This window comes from Nelumbo lutea, chromosome 5, assembly GCF_056320005.1.
Source record: "Nelumbo lutea isolate HS-2025 chromosome 5, American lotus-T2T, whole genome shotgun sequence".
Classification (NCBI taxonomy): domain Eukaryota; kingdom Viridiplantae; phylum Streptophyta; class Magnoliopsida; order Proteales; family Nelumbonaceae; genus Nelumbo; species Nelumbo lutea.
In genome coordinates this window covers 83,938,483-83,955,534 of record NC_142688.1, presented here as the reverse complement: position 1 = coordinate 83,955,534, position 17,052 = coordinate 83,938,483, and the positions used below count along the sequence as shown (strand labels likewise).

General features: G+C 38.9%; 1 protein-coding gene across 2 annotated transcripts in view; it reads left to right on the top strand.

Annotated features, from left to right (window-relative positions):
• LOC148853183 (uncharacterized) overlaps positions 1-17,052 on the top strand; it is a 113,160-nt gene that overhangs the window by 14,867 nt on the left and 81,241 nt on the right. For both annotated transcript variants that reach the window (XM_088944731.1, XM_088944730.1), the window contains exon 4: positions 10,739-10,811. In XM_088944731.1, the coding sequence (XP_088800857.1) occupies positions 10,739-10,811 (73 nt within the window). The remainder of the gene's footprint in view (positions 1-10,738; positions 10,812-17,052) is intronic.

Here is a 17,052-nt window from a genome sequence, read left to right as displayed (position 1 = left end):
AGGGTGCGTCCTACACACTGGATCCTTCACAAGAATCCTCTGGAAGTACTAAACACTGAATCCTTTTCAGTCTTTCTTGCAAGACTGATGTCAAGAACAGATTTCTTGACTTTCTTCTCTGCAAAGATCTAATCTTGCAATGGCAGATGGTGGCGGCAGGAGGAGATCTCCAAATCGAAAAAGGTTGAACTGCTTTTTCTGTTTTTCTGGAGAGTATGAATCAGATCAGATCTGAATTCGCAGGAGAGATCCTATACCTCTTCAAGGTGGTTCGAAATCTCCTCCTTTCTTCTTGATTAAGAAACCTCCTTTTTAGGAGTTATCCCAATCCAAATCAGTATTTGGATAGGGGATAATCTTAATCCTTTTCTGCAGATAGAGTTAGCTTACTCCTGATCTTATCAGGAGGTTACCAGATTCAAATCTAATTTGAATTTGGTCTCTAAGAGTGGATAAGGCTAAAAGGCCCAATCCTTTTACTAACTTTAATCTCAAATTCGCCCCATGGATGGGTGATCATATCAGCCCACCTCGAAATGGGCTTTTGGCCCATTAAGTGTTCAGTGTCTAATTACTTTCCAATCTGCTGCCCAGTTGGGCTTCTTTGTTATGGCGTGGGACCCAAGCATTGATCTACACACCAGCCACATGGGTTCGGCCCAGCCTTTAATACAAGGCCCAGCCGAATTCACTGAAAAACTCAATGAACCCCTTGAGTCCATCATATGGACCCTATGGGCCCAACACTTACATTAAGTGGTCCCTGGGCCAAGCCATCTTATAAAAACCCAGGGACTGTGGGCAGGTGCAAGATTAGCCCATCAGGTATTATCCTCAATGGTCTTACACTTAACCTCTCAGCCCTTAATGATCAAGCACTGCCCGACAAGAGAGGACCTCTCCCTCGGCTGCAAGGTACAGTGCCGCACTCTCCTCTCACATGGATCCCGGGAATTAAAACCATTTGCAAACAATTCGAAACCGTACATATATATATAAATATATTAATTTTGCAAAACAAAATTCCAACGATTGAAATCAACTGCCGGTAGTTTGGTTTCCATCAGAGAGAGTGCATTCCCGATCATTACCCTTTGTCCGACAAAGTGGCTGATTCTGTCACTATGATCACCCACTCAGATGAATTCTCAAACTGCCCCAACATACCCAGGTTTTGATCCCCGCTAAGGATCTCACTGAATGGCATATCAAAGGCAGCCTGATCCAACACCTAGTGAAATGTCATAATCGAGTCTAGGGGTCAGGTGTAACTTTCCAGTTTTGCCCATCTATCTCCAAGGTCCAGGGCAATACTGGAAATCTGGTCCGGTTCAAGGATTCAAGTAATCCCATACTGCATGTGCCTCGGGTCTTACCCTGATGGCTGAGACAGGCCATCCCAACACTTGGTGGCACACCAGTATCAGCCTTGGCAGGATAAATCTCCCCAGACTTATCCAACGGCTGTGAACATTTAAAACTAACACGAGTCTCTATAAATGTCCAGTTTTAGGGTTTTACACAGAATTAAACCAAACAACATGAATCAAACATGCACTTTATTTATTTCCACTAAATAACAAAAGTACATCAAATCAGATTGAAGCTAAGGGCATACAAAACTGTCTAACAAAAAGTTGATAGTATGTCCCTCCATACCACAATGAGTACACCTTCTCTGAGTATTACCACATCCCCTACCACGGGCTCCTCCTGAGTCTCGTCCTCCAACACGACCACCACCACGATCATACATGGGTCCACCACCACTACCACGACCATGCTGACCTCCTCTACCACCACGACCTCCCCCTCTCGTAATTGCAAATGCAGACCTATCTGACATAGTGGAAGTCTCTGTGTATTCCATAGCCAAGTCATAATTTGAGCATCCTCCTGCTCCCATTCATCATTATCCCGGAGAATCAATTGAGGGTTTATCTTCCCTCACATGTTTCACTTTCTTTTTGGCTTTCAGGAAAACTTCAACAGACTTAGCCCAAAGGGCATAATTCTCACCATTCAGTTATATAGAGGTCATCTGCACATTTAGATAATCAGAAGGCACCATCGCACTTGATTTGTATTCACTGCTGTCTCCTATGACTGCACAAAAAAACAGTGGGAGGTTGTACCACTAAACTGTTACTCTACTGCCCTAATAAATCACCACACTCCACACGAATGACTGAACACCACTAGGGTTCCTAGTACCAGGTTTCAGCAGCAACACTCACAACCATTCACCACTGTTTCAGCAATAATATTCACAACTGTTCATCACTTTTAGCAACAGCACTACTGTTTCCGTTTACTGTCAGCACTAGAAACCCTCACAACACACCTCACAACTAATATTTTCAGTTCTGCAACATATAAAAGAAACTTGCTACATACCACAACTTAGTTTACGTACCTGTCGAGTAGAGGGTACCAAGTCTGCAGTGCCACCATCACAAAACCAGCTCTCTTTGAATTGCGAGTAGAGGGTTTTCTACCAACCACACAAAACCACAGCGATTGCACTCATTGGAGGCATGGAAACCCCCAAAAGTAGAAAACGACCAGCCCTTTTCTTCCTTTATGGAAAACTCTCTAAATATCAATGAGAATTCTGCAAAACCCTAGAGAGGAATGCGCAGAACAGAGAGAAAAGGAGACAACTGATCTGAACTGATTATCGTGGCTCTGATACCATGATAAAACTCAGATTATATGTTCGTATATGTTCAGATCAGAAGAAAGAGAAGGAAAAGAGAGAGAGAAGGAGAAGGAGAAAGAGAAGAGAAAGAAGGAGAAAAGTCACAGCCGAACTAGTGAGAAAATCTGAAAACCTCTAGTCGGCCCTTCTTTTATTTATACTCTTCTAAGATATACAAGGATTACCGTCGTGCCCTCACTTAAGTGAGAGCCACATCAGCTGAGCAGTACATATATAACTAAACATAAAAGGACTGTACTACCCTTGTACAGCCGACTCTAACAGGAAGGTGTGTGGGTGGGATTTTTTTTTTTTTTATAAGTAATGAGATAAGTTTCATTAATAGAGAATTAATGCAATAACAAGCTTCCCACGGAGAGGCACGAGCTGCGTCCTCTCCTAACAGCAGGAAGAAAGTCAAAAAGAAAACAGAAAACAGAAAATAGAAAACAGGAAGCATATTCAATCTACAATTGAGCCCAATATAAGCTCCTTGTCAGGCAGTTCAATTTTTTAATTTCATTCTTAAAATACCACACTAGAGTCCGGGTTTTGTAGCCATCTCACTACCACCTTGGAGTCCCCTTCTCTTATCAGATGTTCCACACCTATCTGCACAGTTATCTGTACTCCTTGGATAGCAACTGCAAGTTCCGCCTTAGTAGAGTTTCCAACTCCTATGGGCCCCGAGTAAATAAGAACCACATTCCCAGCCTCATTCCTCAGTACCCCTCCCACCCCTGACGGACCTGGATTACCAAGACTACTTCCATCGAAGTTCAGCTTCAAAAAGCTTTCAGGAGGGGGTTCCAAAGTCAAACTCACTTTAGTCTTTCTAGATGAACAATTAGCCACTGCTAGCCAATTCCTCCAAATATCATTAAATGAGAATTGATGGAATAGATCCAGTGATTTTAACCATAAGATCACCTTATTTAGAATGCAGTCTTCATCTCTTCTAAGTTTCTCTACTTCTCTTGGAAGGTTCTGGTATTCCTTTCTTCCCACACGGACCAGATCAGTGCTGCTCTTGCACTCCTCCACATAATTCTTCCTCTTCTGTGCTGCCAAGGGAAGCAAACAGTATAAAGATCAAGCTTGCATCCGCTGGCCTAACCAACCTGCACCCAAACAATGAGAAGAGCCACTCCCATAACTCTGTAGTAAATGAACAGGAAATTAGTAGATGGTTACAGCCCTCACCATGTGACTTGCAAAGGATACACCAAGAAGGTGAGAGATAAAGATAAGGTCTTCTCTTTTGTAGAATCTCTAAGGTGTTTATTTTCCCATAATGCACTTCCCAGCAAAAAGCCATAACCTTAGGGGGAACAAGCCTACACCAGATTTTCTTAAAAGAGAAAGGCTGAATGGGGTTAGATTGAGTAATGGATTTAAAGAAAGAAGCGCAAGAGAATGATCCATTTGGCTTGGGTGTCCAGATTCGTTTATCGGGTTCAGAAGGGTCCAAACACACTGTATCAAGTAGGCTTAGCAGATTTGTTAGGGACACAATTTCCTCTTCCCTTAGACCTCTATGAAACCCAGAATCCCAATTTGGTGTTAATGGATTATTCGTAAAGGAGAAAAACTTTGACACAAACTCCTTTTTGTACCTTGAAATAGAGAACAAAGAAGGGAAGAGGTCCTTCAATGGAGCCTCTCCAACCCAAGTATCCTCCCAAAAAAGGATAGAGTTACCATTACAAACATCATACCTGACAAAACTGAGAAACTGAGGAATGATGCCATGAATAGCTTTTCTAAGGTGTTGACAAAGTTGCCCACTGTGATACTCTAGCATCCCACCCATTATATGAGCGACCATGAATACTACCCACCACCTCATGCCAGAGCCTCTCTCTCCACTGGCCACCTCCACAGCCACTTCCCCAGTGGTGCTTTATTTTTTTTTTAATAAAATTCCCTAACCCCAACTCCCTCCTCTTTATTCTGGCATACCACCTCCCATTTTATCAAGTGATACTTATTACTTTCTCCCGGCTCCCAGAGGAAATCTCTCATCACCTTGTCTAGCTTCTTAGCTTCCCTAGGTGGTTTCCTAAACACAGATAGGAAATAAGTTGGTAGGATAGCTAATGTGGCTCTTATCAACATGATTCTTCCCTCCAAAGAAATATAGTTTTTCCTCCAAGAAGTCAACTTCTTTTGAAACTTCTCCACCACTGGACACCAAAAGCTACTTTCCTTAGGGTTTGCCCCAAATGGAAGCCCCAAGTAGGTCATAGGCCAGGACGAGATAGAACACCCTAAGCTTCTTGCTATAGCCTCCATCTGACTCTCCTCCAAGTTAACCCCAACTACACAACTGTTCCCAAAGTTGACACTCAGATTTGACACCCTTTCAAAATTCCTAACCAGATCCTTAAAAGACCTTTTCCCTTCTCTCTACTCTATTTCCTTGTTTAAGAATAAGGCTGTCTCTAATTTCCTTCCCTCCCCCTTTTTGCCTTTGCCTTTAAATTGGGATTTTGGCTTCCATTAGGGCTTGAGTGATGATGAACTTGTGATGTTTCTCAACTTCTTTTGATTATTGATAATGTTTGTTTGGATCCTTTACAATCAGACAAGAGGATTTGGTCCCCCCCACCCAAAAGACACTTTTTCTTGTGCCTCCTTTTTGAAAGCCCTTTGTTCTTTGTTCTTCCTTCCCTTGGTCGGTTTTTCCCGTAAAATTGCTTTGGGCTAATCCTGTTCCCCCCAAAATTATCTTGTTTTGTTGGGAAGTGTTTTATGGGAAAATTAATACTCTAGACTGCCTACAAGAAAATAAGCCTTTTATGTGCTTGCCCCCTAGCTGGTGTATTCTTTGCAAAGCAAATGGTGAGGACTGCTTCCACTTACTAGTTTCTTGCTCCTTTGGTGTTGCTATTTGGGATTGGATTTTTGCCTTATTTGGTTGCAGGTGGAATTTGCCCACTGATGTAAGTCTACTTTTCGACCCGTTGGTCTTTGTATGGCCCAAAAAAAAGAGGGAGTATTATGTGGAAATGTATCAGAGTAGCTGCACTTTGGACAATTTGGGAGGCAAGAAATGCAAGAATTTTTCAAGAAAAGGAACAAAGTCTCCCGGATATCAAAGAGTGTATCTTAACAAGGGCAATTCATTGATTGAGAACTTCAGAATTTCTCCATTTGTTCTCCTTTGATGACTTTAGAATGAACTGGCCAGAGGTGGCTAATAGCTCTCTCAAGAAGGAAAGGATTTCTATAATATGGCCTCCGCTGCCGGAAGGTTGTGTAAAATTGAATTTTGATGGAAGCAATCAAGGCAGTCCTGGTTCCTCAGGTATAGGAGGGGTTTTGAGAGATAAGGACAGTAATATCTAGCCTTGTACTCGGGCCTAGTGGGAATAGGAGACTCAAGTAGGGTGAATTGTTGGCAGCTTTACAAGGTATTCAGATTGCTAATCAACTTGGTGTTGAGAACCTTCAAATTGAAGGAGACTTTGAGATTATTGTAGGTTGTTTAGCAGATCCAAGCTCAGTCATTTGGTGCTACAAGAACATATCAAAGAAGGCCACCTGGTTATTAAGAAACATGAGTGTTAGCATACAGTGGGTTGGCAGGTATGCAAATGCTATGGCAGATTATCTTGCTAAACAAGGGGTTTTGAGGGAACATTTGTACTGGGATACCTTGTAATCTTGATCTATGGTGCTATGTGATTTTCACTCTTTAAGGGAGGACACACCTCGTGCCTCTCAGTGGGATGCTTGTAACGGTTCTCATATTTTCTTAATAAAATTCCTCTTCAATTGTCAAAAGAAAAAAAATATGAGGCCCTTGCCAATGTGAGGTCTGGGGAGGGACAGATGGGACTAAAACAAAAGAACTAAGGGTAAATTAAAGACACCCACCAGGCCACCCTGTACTTAGAGGGTGGGTATTCCATCAATTAAATTCATGAAGATCCCCATATGACTGTCATGTGCATGTTAAACATTTCTAAAACCTCTAAATACTTGTGTTATTTTATAAGACTATTTTACTCTCTTAATTTTGTTTTTTCCTAAAATCCTATCTCTCACATATTTCTCTCATCTTTATTTTATTTTTTATCAGCAAAACGATTCTATCAATAACAGAGAAATATTGAAATACAATAGTTATAGGTTGCAGAAAGCATTAACCCAATCTGCAAACACTACAAAGCATTTACAGTTCTGCCCAGTACAAGGCAGATCTAATTGCCCCCTGTTTTGCTAGGGTGTCCGCCAACCCATTTGCAGTCCTTTGACCCAACCAAACTGAGTGTTGAACCTCCTTGTAATTATGTCAATTTCTCTGTATATAAATTTGAGCTTCCAAGGTGCAGATGTAATGTTTTTAGCCCAAGAAATGACCAGCAGTGAGTCTCCTATTTCTAAATGTGTTGTACCAATCTGCTCAGCCATCTTTAAACCTTGAAGTAGAGCCAAAGATTCAGCCTGTATTGAGTCACCAATACCTATTTGTCCTGAGAAGAGTGCTACAACTTCACTTAGATGATTTCTAATAACACCCCCTATACCTGCCCTTCCCGGGTTGCCAAAGGGATTCCCATCAAAGTTTAGTTTTAGTTTGTTCAGTGCAGGTGGCTTCCACTCTGCTCTCACAACTTCTTTGGGTACATCTGTCTGTCCTACTTCAGTCCAGCTTCTTAGAATCTCATTCGTGGAGAAGTTTTTGAATAGTTCCATGGTCATCACCCAATGTGCAGTTCTGATTTTTATGGTTTCAATGACTTCCTCCTTTGATTTACTTTTTTCAGAGAAGAGTCTTTGGTTTCTTTCCTCCCATATAGTCCAAACCACAGAAGCTCTTTCCTCCCATATTTCTCTCATCTTTCTCTCAACCGAGTTCATCTTCAGAATGTTGAGCCCTGTTTCTTCTTTGGCAAGGGCTTGAAAGCACAGTAGCCCGGTTCAAAAGAGATTCTGTGTTTTAGCATATCTATTTTTCCATATGGATAGCTTTTGTGCTCATCCAATCAAATATTGAATGGACAATTCAGTAATTTTACCTTCACCATTAACCTCATTAACAGAATAAGGGGCAAAGTGCTGAAATCCAGATGATCAGGAGGTTATTTTTGGCTTATTCAACTAATTTGGGAAGTCTCAAGAATTGTCAAAATAAGTAATAGCCAAAAGCAAAGTTTCACTCAAAAGGTTTATGGCATGGAATAGAATGGATGTAACCCAAGGTTCAACTCAATTTATAAATTTGCTCCATTTTTGATTTATCACCATCTTCATCATGTAATCCTTGTCTCAACTATATGGAGCCAGCTACATGAATCCTGTTTTTCCATTCCTTGCTCCAATTTTGATTGAGAAGGCAAAAATCTTCTTTTTTTTTTTAATTGATAAGCACAAAAAAATGTACTAAGAAAGTGTAAGATGATGTACATTATGATCATTGAAACAAAAATATATGCATCCCATCTCCAAGTTCTAGTTGCTTCCCAACTATAAGCTACATGGATAGGATGTATATATTGACTCTCAAAATCTCATTTTTTGTCATGCTTGGATTTTTATTTATTTTTTATCAATAACAACAACTTCATTAAACTAAGAGAAGAGAGGGAAAAGAATACAAAGGGAGATAAAATAACTTAGCTCCGCAAAAACAGAAAACACAGGGAATGCAAAGAAAAATTAAAAACTAGCCCAGAAAACAGCCTCCCTATTCACTCCTTGCTTGGCCAACCCATCCGCTAATGAGTTGGCACTCCTCTTCACCCAGCTGTTCTGAATCTCAATGTCCCTACCCAGCCATAAGAACTGTTTTTTCTCATTGTTAAAGTTCCACAAACCACTGTCCTCTGTCTTCAACCAATTAACCACCACCTTCGAATCACCTTCCAGAATCAAGTGGCTAATATTTAATTCATTTGCTATTCGAATTCCTTCAAACGCTGCAAGGATCTCAGCCCTAAGAGAGTCACCTTCTCCAATAGGGCCAGAGAATAAAGCAGTAACAATCCCTTCCTCATTCCTGAAGACTCCTTCAATCCCAGAGGGCCTTGGATTCCTTACACTGCTGCCATCAAAATTCAGCTTTATAAAGCCCGAGGGGGGAGGGGACCAGAACGGACAAAGAGTCCTCTTGCATCTAGCAGTGGAAGCAATCTCTTTCCAGTTTCTTAGCAAGTCATCCATAGGACAATCTGAAAACAACTCCAAAGATTTTAGCCAGTGGACAACTCTTAAAAGGATTCGATCTAACAAATCTTCCAAAGTTTTTTCCTTGTCAGAAAAAATGCGTGAGTTTCTTTCTTCCCACAAAGACCAGCATACCGCTGCCCTAATACACCTTCACATAGTCTTCCCTCGCTTCTTAGGCCAACTGAAAAAAGAAGGAGAAAACAAACCATGGACAGTCTCCGGAGGATACCAAGAACACCCAAAACAGGAGAAAACCCACTCCCAAACAGTTTTAGCAACCTTACAAGAGACCATGAGGTGGTAGCCAGATTCCCCATTAGCTTTACAAAGAGCACATCTATTAGGAAGTAGACAATAGTTGGGTCTCTTTCTTTGAAGTGAGTCTAAAATGTTGATTCTTTCCAGGAAAACTTCCCAACAAAAAAACCCACTCGAGGAGGAATAGGTCTGCTCCAAATTTCCTTAACTGGAAAGGACAACCTCAGGGGGGTAGGAGGCTGAGTTAAGGTTTCAAAGAAAGAAGCACAAGAAAAGGTACCAGAACTAGAAAGGGTCCAAAATCTGGTGTCTTCCTTAACAGGGTTTAGGAAGACCTCAAGGGAGGCTAACAGAGCTACCAAGCTATCCAAGTTTGTATCCCTAATTGCCCTACGCAAGCCAAGGTTCCAACCAAAGCCGAAGTGGAGGCTGAAGGGACCAAGAAAGAAGAAATTGGTTCATTTTTCAAGTCTGAAAGAGCATACAAGGAAGGAAACTGGTCTTTCAGAGGAGAATCCCCGACCCAAAGTTGTTCCTAGAACTTTATTCGGTTACCAGAGTTTAGACCATACCTGATCCAAGGGGAGAAAACTGAAAGCAGATTGTGGATGGATTTCCAAGGAGAAGCAGCTGAAGCCCTTGCCAAGATTCCAGGATCCCAACCATTGTCTTCCAGCTCATGAATGCTAGCCACAACCTTGGTCCACAATTTATCCCTTTCCAAAGAGAACCTCCACAACCACTTCCTCAGTAGAGCCATGTTCCTTTTCTTGAAATTACCAATCCCAAGACCTCCTAGTTTTTACACCTAGAGACCACCTCCCAACTCACCCTATGATCTCTCTTCTCCTCTCCAGGCTCCCAGAGAAAGTTCCTTATTAATTTTTCCAAAAGATTTGAAACCTTTGAGGGGATCTTAATGCAAAAATCAATTCCCAAGTTGCGGGAAGCTCCACAAGAGCAGAACTCATGGCAGTCCTAATTTGGCTTGAGAAAGACAAAATCATTGAACTGCACAAATGTTATCATTAGAGGGGATTTCACGGTAGTCACAAACTGGCTGAAGAATAATCAGGAGGGGACTTAGTTTTATAGGCATATTGTCAGGGAGATAAGAAGCATATTGAGGCAGATGATTGCTAGCATCAATTGGGTACCCTGGGCTGCAAATTGTATGCTGATGGACTGACAAAACAAGGGGCAACAAGCGAAAATCTGTTCTGCGGTTTAGTTAATTGAGAGTTTCTTGTATCTTTAAAGCTTGAAGTGGCTAGCCGAGGTTATCCATCTATCTAATATTCTAATGTTTGTGCTCAATTTCAGTATACAAAATTTCTTTTTGTTGCTGATCAAAAAAATTAAAAAAAATGGCATTGTCTTATTGGTGTTTGATTCTGCTTGGATCCTGACATGGATTATAAAACAATGTTAAATCTCACTTGACATGGTTCCAGACAACTTCCCAATTCATGTCCTGAAAAGCTGTGTTGATACCTCTTTTTTTGCCTTCCTCAAAAAAGTAATTTTTTCTTTCCCTCTTCAAAGAAATAAAACTTTGGTTTTCTTGGCTCATGTTTATCATTTTTTCCCTTATGATATCAGGGACGAGTATTATGCGTGGGGATTGCACCAGATAGCTAAAGCTGTTAGCTTTCTGAATAATGATTGTAAACTTGTAAGAACTCGCATCTGATTGTGAATTTGTGATAATTCTATGTTATAAATATTTATGTTCTTAAATATTACTGAACCTGCAGATTTTGTATTCGTTGCGGTTTTCTAATTGAAATTAGAGATAGAATTCAGTGACTTATTGTTAATTTGTTTCTATGCAAAACATGCACAAAAAGATCATGTGTATTTTTTTTTTTCTGAAAAAAGTAAATTATTGTACTCAAGCAAAAGGAAATAGATACATCAGCATACTTGTACACCAAGGGCATGTACAATTGGAATAAACAAATCATTCAACCCTTTACCCCATCATAGGCTTGTCCCAACTATATGGTGTTTGCTACATCAATCCTGTTTTGCCATTCTGTTCTGTTCAGTGCCATATTCCTTGTCAAATTATGGGCACTTAAATCATTTCTTACTACTTCCACCCAAGTCCTTCTTGGTCTGCCCCTAGTTCTTCCAACCCCCAGTGTTTTAAAAGCACAAGACAAAAAAAGTGCAAGGGGCAATTTGCACCTCAGGTGCAAGGTGAGGCATGCACCTTTTTGAAGCAAGATGCAATAGTGCAAAAAATGCCAAAAAAATTCAAAGCACCCCCTGTAAGACAGCGGATTTTATACAAGTACATGGGCCCAGCTGACTCGGCATAGACCTGAGCTAGACTGGACTGGTTCAAGTCAATTACCCACTCAAGTAAAGCTATTTGTGCTAGTTTAAATAGAATTTTCTAGAATAAGGGCATGTCATTAATTAGGCATAAGGGTAAAATTGGCAAATGTGAATAGGAAGATTCTGTAAAATGGAGCTTCAAATCACTATAAATAGGTATAAATAGGGTCCCATACCCATATGGGGACCCATTAATAACCTATTCGTAAATCCCATTATGGAGGAGAGGACCTAGACTCTCTCTCTCTCTCTTCCCCCTCCCCTCTTCCTCTCTCGTTTTCTTCCACCAACCTTTGTAAATCACTGCCATCTTCCTCCGGATCTTTAGAGTTGGACTTCTTTAGGCCTCACCACCAGGCTTACACCTCCTTTTAGTCATCTAGTAAAATTTAACATTTAGGTGGCAGGCTTTTGTTGTTTGCATTCTTTTTTATAGCAATATAAAATATATGAATCAACAACGCTTGGAATCTAAAATTCAACCTTTTAATCTGCCTTTCACACAAATAAGCTTTAAAATGTGCTTCATGAAGTTATTTTTTTTTTAATTTATTGACATCAGAAATTTATTACACTTAAAAAGAATGAGAGGTATTTACAATTTTATATAGTTGTCAAAAAGAATCAATTTTTAGTTGTCTTTTGTGGCTTGGTTGGGTGTTATTTTAACACCTTTGTGATGCTTGTAATCAGTTTTTCTTTTTTTTTTTCAATAAAATTTTCTTTTTTACTTAAAAAAAAGATGTCAAACGTACCCTAGGATGTCTATTCTAAGCCACACATCCTCCTATCAACTGTATTGAACACTTTATATTATCAATTACATTGCTTTTTCCCAGATGGGCTCAGAAATCAGAATAGATCCTTTCTATCCACACCCTGTTTTGCCAAAGCATCAGCCAATTCATAACTGATCTGTAAATCCACTTTTAACTAATTACTTTGCCCCCTTTCCATAGTTGTACTTCTAAGCTTTCTCATGGTGTTGCCAAGGAACCTGTCTTCTTTTTTTTTTTTTGGTTTTTGTAAGGCAACTAATTGCTATTTTGAAGTTCTCTTCCATCATTAGATTCCTAGGGGATGCTTTAAAATGATGGAAATATTGAATTAGAAAAAAATATTATCTTTTTATTTTTAAGGTTTTTTCTTTTCTTTATGGAATTTAAAAAGATTATCTTCATATTTTTCATTTTTTTTTCTTTACTGAAAATCATTTACTGATAAATATGCTTGCAGAAAGAGGTTGAGTCCCTTCAATTTGATCTTTGCTTGTAATGTCAAACCTTAGGGATCTAGATAAGACTGGACGGTTTTGAACATTGACCACTGTGGTGGTTTTCTGTTAAATCCTTTCCCTATCCCCCACTGGAGAGGATAAGGGCCCTTTTGTCAGATTAATTCGGAGCACACCTCCAAACATGCACAAATGCATAACTCCAGTCTAAGGTTACATTCCTTGTGTGGCAGTTTATCTGGATATAATTCTTGGTATACAATTTAGATTTTCACAATGTGTGCTTGTTAGGCAGGCAAGGGGAAGATTAGGGCTGTTTACGGGTCGGGTTGGGTCAGTTAACTGATGTTTTTCCAACTGACTCGACCTGGTCGGGTTACCTGAAATTGAAACCAAAACCGACCCTGTGTTAAGCAAAACCGACCTGATCGGTTTGAGTCGGTTTGGGTCGGTTTCGGCTCTACTTAGTGGTGACTCAGTTGCTGTTCATTTCTGTCTCTACATTCCCAAAGGAAACCGGCATTTCCTTAATGTTTGTGGCCCATCCATGGATCCAGATTTTGTGGAGGGAGCAGAGTTTGAGAGTACTATTTGCTTGAGTAAGATTTCAATCTGCAGGAAACTATATAATGGATGGATCAAACTGTCAAAGCCGGCCGGATCCAACAAAAGCTAAGAAGATGCTCTCTGCTACCGTAGATAAGTAGTGGTGAAATACTGAAATTTAAGGCAAACATTTATTCATGTACTCTTTTTTTATTCAAATTCAACAACATCTCTAGCTGCTAAAGCAAGGATATCTGAACAAGAAACAGTTCCGGGAGAGAAGAGTTCAAGCAAGTCTTTGGCAGAATCGACTATTGAGAATCCTCCAAGCGATGCATTGGCTGGATCACTCCTTTTTGTCTGACATCCTTCTAGTAGCACGGAAGCATCACAACCCTATAAAGTTAAAAGCATACCTCCTGATGGAGTGATGGGTCTTGGGTCATCTTTAATGTTTACAACATATCTCCTGATGAACTCGGTAGTGAAGGGCTCCATATAAAACTCGGTAGTGAAGGGCTTCATACCTACTGATGAACTCGGTACAATGGAACTCAATCAAAATCCATTGTACGAGTAGTGTAGTGTAGTGCCTTGTTTCAATTCCAATTTCCACAGAATTTTGTGGAGGGTAACTGGTAAGTAGCCAAATTTGAGCATCAGATTCTAGACTCTAGAACATTGCACTAGTCGCTTCGCCAACTGGTGTCCACTTACACTATAGAGATGAGAGATATATGGGATAGGCTATAGATGATCATTAATCATTCACAATCAACGGTTAAGTTTGTCAAAAAGCAAGAACTACCGAATCCTCAATCAATGGAATTGTAATCCAGCTTTCATTTCTATCCAAACCCAATACCCAAGAGTCCAAAACAAATCTGAATTCAATTTAGGTAAAGAATAAATTCTTCATGTAAAAACAAGTGTAAGTAAGGTTTAAAAACAATCATAAATTGAACATCATTTCAGCCATCTCCTGTGATAAAATTTAAATGGAAAATTAATCACAAAAGTTGTTCATTAATCACTAATCCAAAGTTGCTTGCAACCATTCAAAAACTAGGTGGCCTTATGTACTTTGGAACTTCACGTTTGAAGAAGAAATGCTGCCATGCTAATGACTCAACTGTCAAGAAACAAACAAGAAAAGTTTGTTTTAGATTTGTCACATTACTTGGAAAATGAAATTTTAAATTGTAGAAAAAATAATTACACTTGTAAATATTATTAAGTCTTACAAAAAAACCAATCATCATCACTTAATTACACTTGTTCCGTTGTTCATGAGAATTCTAAAACAAAGAAACAAATATTAGTATGTAACCCAAAAAATTACATAAGTTATAAATAATATCATGAAATAAAGTTTATTCACAAGATAACAAATATTACCTAATGCAATTTCTTCATATTTTTCCACTTCATCCATAGCTTCTCGAACATCAATTGGGATTGGTTTGGACTGTAACCAATCTTGGCCACATATAAGAGCCTCCACCATTTTTGGAGATAGTGAACTCCTAAATGGATCAAGTAAACGCCCACTTGTGCTGAATGCCGATTCAAAAGCAACTGTAGAAATTGGCATGGCCAAGACATCTCTTGCTATTTGAGAAAGTATATGATACTTTTGAAAATTCATTTTCCACCAACTCAAAATGTCAAATGAATCACTTGACTTTTTACAACTCTCTAACAAATGCCTTGCAACCTCAGATTTACTTTCTACACTTTCTTCACTTTATAAGTGTTTTGCAAATTGAGATGCTAAGAATCTCCATGTATCCTCTTCATTATCATCAAAATCCATCTCATTAAAAGCTTTACTTGAACTTGATGCTTCATGTCTAGCATTGAAATTTGAATTGTATTTATGATCATGATAATGGTAATATAAACGATTAAGAGTTTCCTATACTCTCTCGGTCATCTCTCTAGCCCTCAAACTATCATATATTTGACGAAAACAAAATTTCACATATTTTAATTTGTAACAAGGATCCAAAGTAATGGCAACATATAACAAGAAATTCAGATTTTCAAGGTTCTCCCAATATTTATCAAACTTCCGTTTCATGTGCTCTGCCATAGAACTCAAGAGACTATCTCCACTTCTAGACAAACGAACCAACCTAGTTTGCAATGCCACAAGTTCATGAAAAAATGCATTCGATGTGACATAAAGAGATCCCGAAAACCGCAACGTTACATTATAGAAAAGCTTTAGAAACTTCACAAAACATCTGGCGTTGTCTCAGTCATCATAATAAGGAGGCCCATCATGCTTATTCCCTCTCCCTTTTCCTCTCCTATTCCCACCTCCACTCTCCCTTACCTAGCCGGTCAAAAACTCTTTCAAAATTTTCAGCAACTTCCAACATCAAATAGGTAGAATTCCACCTAGTCTCAACATCAAGGCATACAAGATTCTTATTTTCAATTTTCTCCTTCTCAACACACATTTTGAAAGTTTGAAACCTAGATGGAGATGATCTCACATATCTTATTGCATTTCGGATTTTGAGAATAGACTCATGTTAGTCTTCCAATCCTTCTTTCAATATCAAATTCACAATATGAGCAGAACATCTTAAATGCATGAATTCATGTTCTAAGATGGTCCATTTCCAATCCCTAGTTCTTCTTTTTAAATATCTAATTGCACCATCATTAGAACTTGCATTATCAACAGTAATTGTAAAAATTCCATCAATGCCTCATTCTAGCAAGCAATCCTTAATAGTCTTACCGATTGTTTCTCCCTTGTGATTAGGAACTTGACAAAAGTTTAAATTTTTTATGTTCAAATTCCATTCACTATCAATCCAATGTGCTGTCAAGCACATATACTTTAAATTTTGGATTGATGACCAAGTATTAGTGGTAAGACATATATGTTGATTTTTCATCACTTTTTGCAGTTTCATCTTATCCTCAAGAAAAATTTTCATGCAATTTCTAGAAATTGTGATACGGGATGGGACTGTAAACTTAGGTTGCAAAGTTCAAGAGTAGTTCTTAAATCCTTCCCCCTCCACAATCCTAAAAGGCAATTCATCAATTATAACCATTTTAGCAAGCTCCTTTCTAGCTTCCTCAACACTAAAAGTCACTGTTTTTAGCTTACCAGTAGTGAGACCATCTTCTCCTCCTTCATTTTTATGCTCAAAAGGTAATACCTTTTGCCTTTTATCAACCCTATAGGGATATTTCATGCACTGTTGTTGCAAATGACTCCACATGTTACTAGTTCCATGATTTTTTGTGTCACATGTGTAGTCTTTGCCACAATAGTTATATGCAGCCCTAGGTTCATCCTTATTCTCCATTTTAGTGAAGTGGTCCCAAATTTCTGATTTTAATCTAGAACCTTGTCTTTTGTTTTGCTTAGTGGGCTGTGTCCTAGTAATTTTACGAGGAGCAGGGGGATTTTTTACCGGATTTGCAGCCTCAGAATCTTGTTGCTTTGAGCCCATTGCTATTGGATCTTCAACTTCATCAACCCCATGCACATTTTCATTTCTTTTAGGATCCATCTGAAAATAAAATACCATTATAAATTTATAATGATTATTGAGTTTCTCAAGATGAACATCCCTAATTTAACAAATTAATAAAAAAACAACTAATTGGTTATAATAAAAAACTATATATGTTATTTTTTTTATCTAACATTAATAAACCTGAAATATATAAAATAATAAAAACATGTTTCAGAATATATATTTTTGGAAGTATATATTCTGATATATTTCAGATTTTGAAATATATATATATATATATA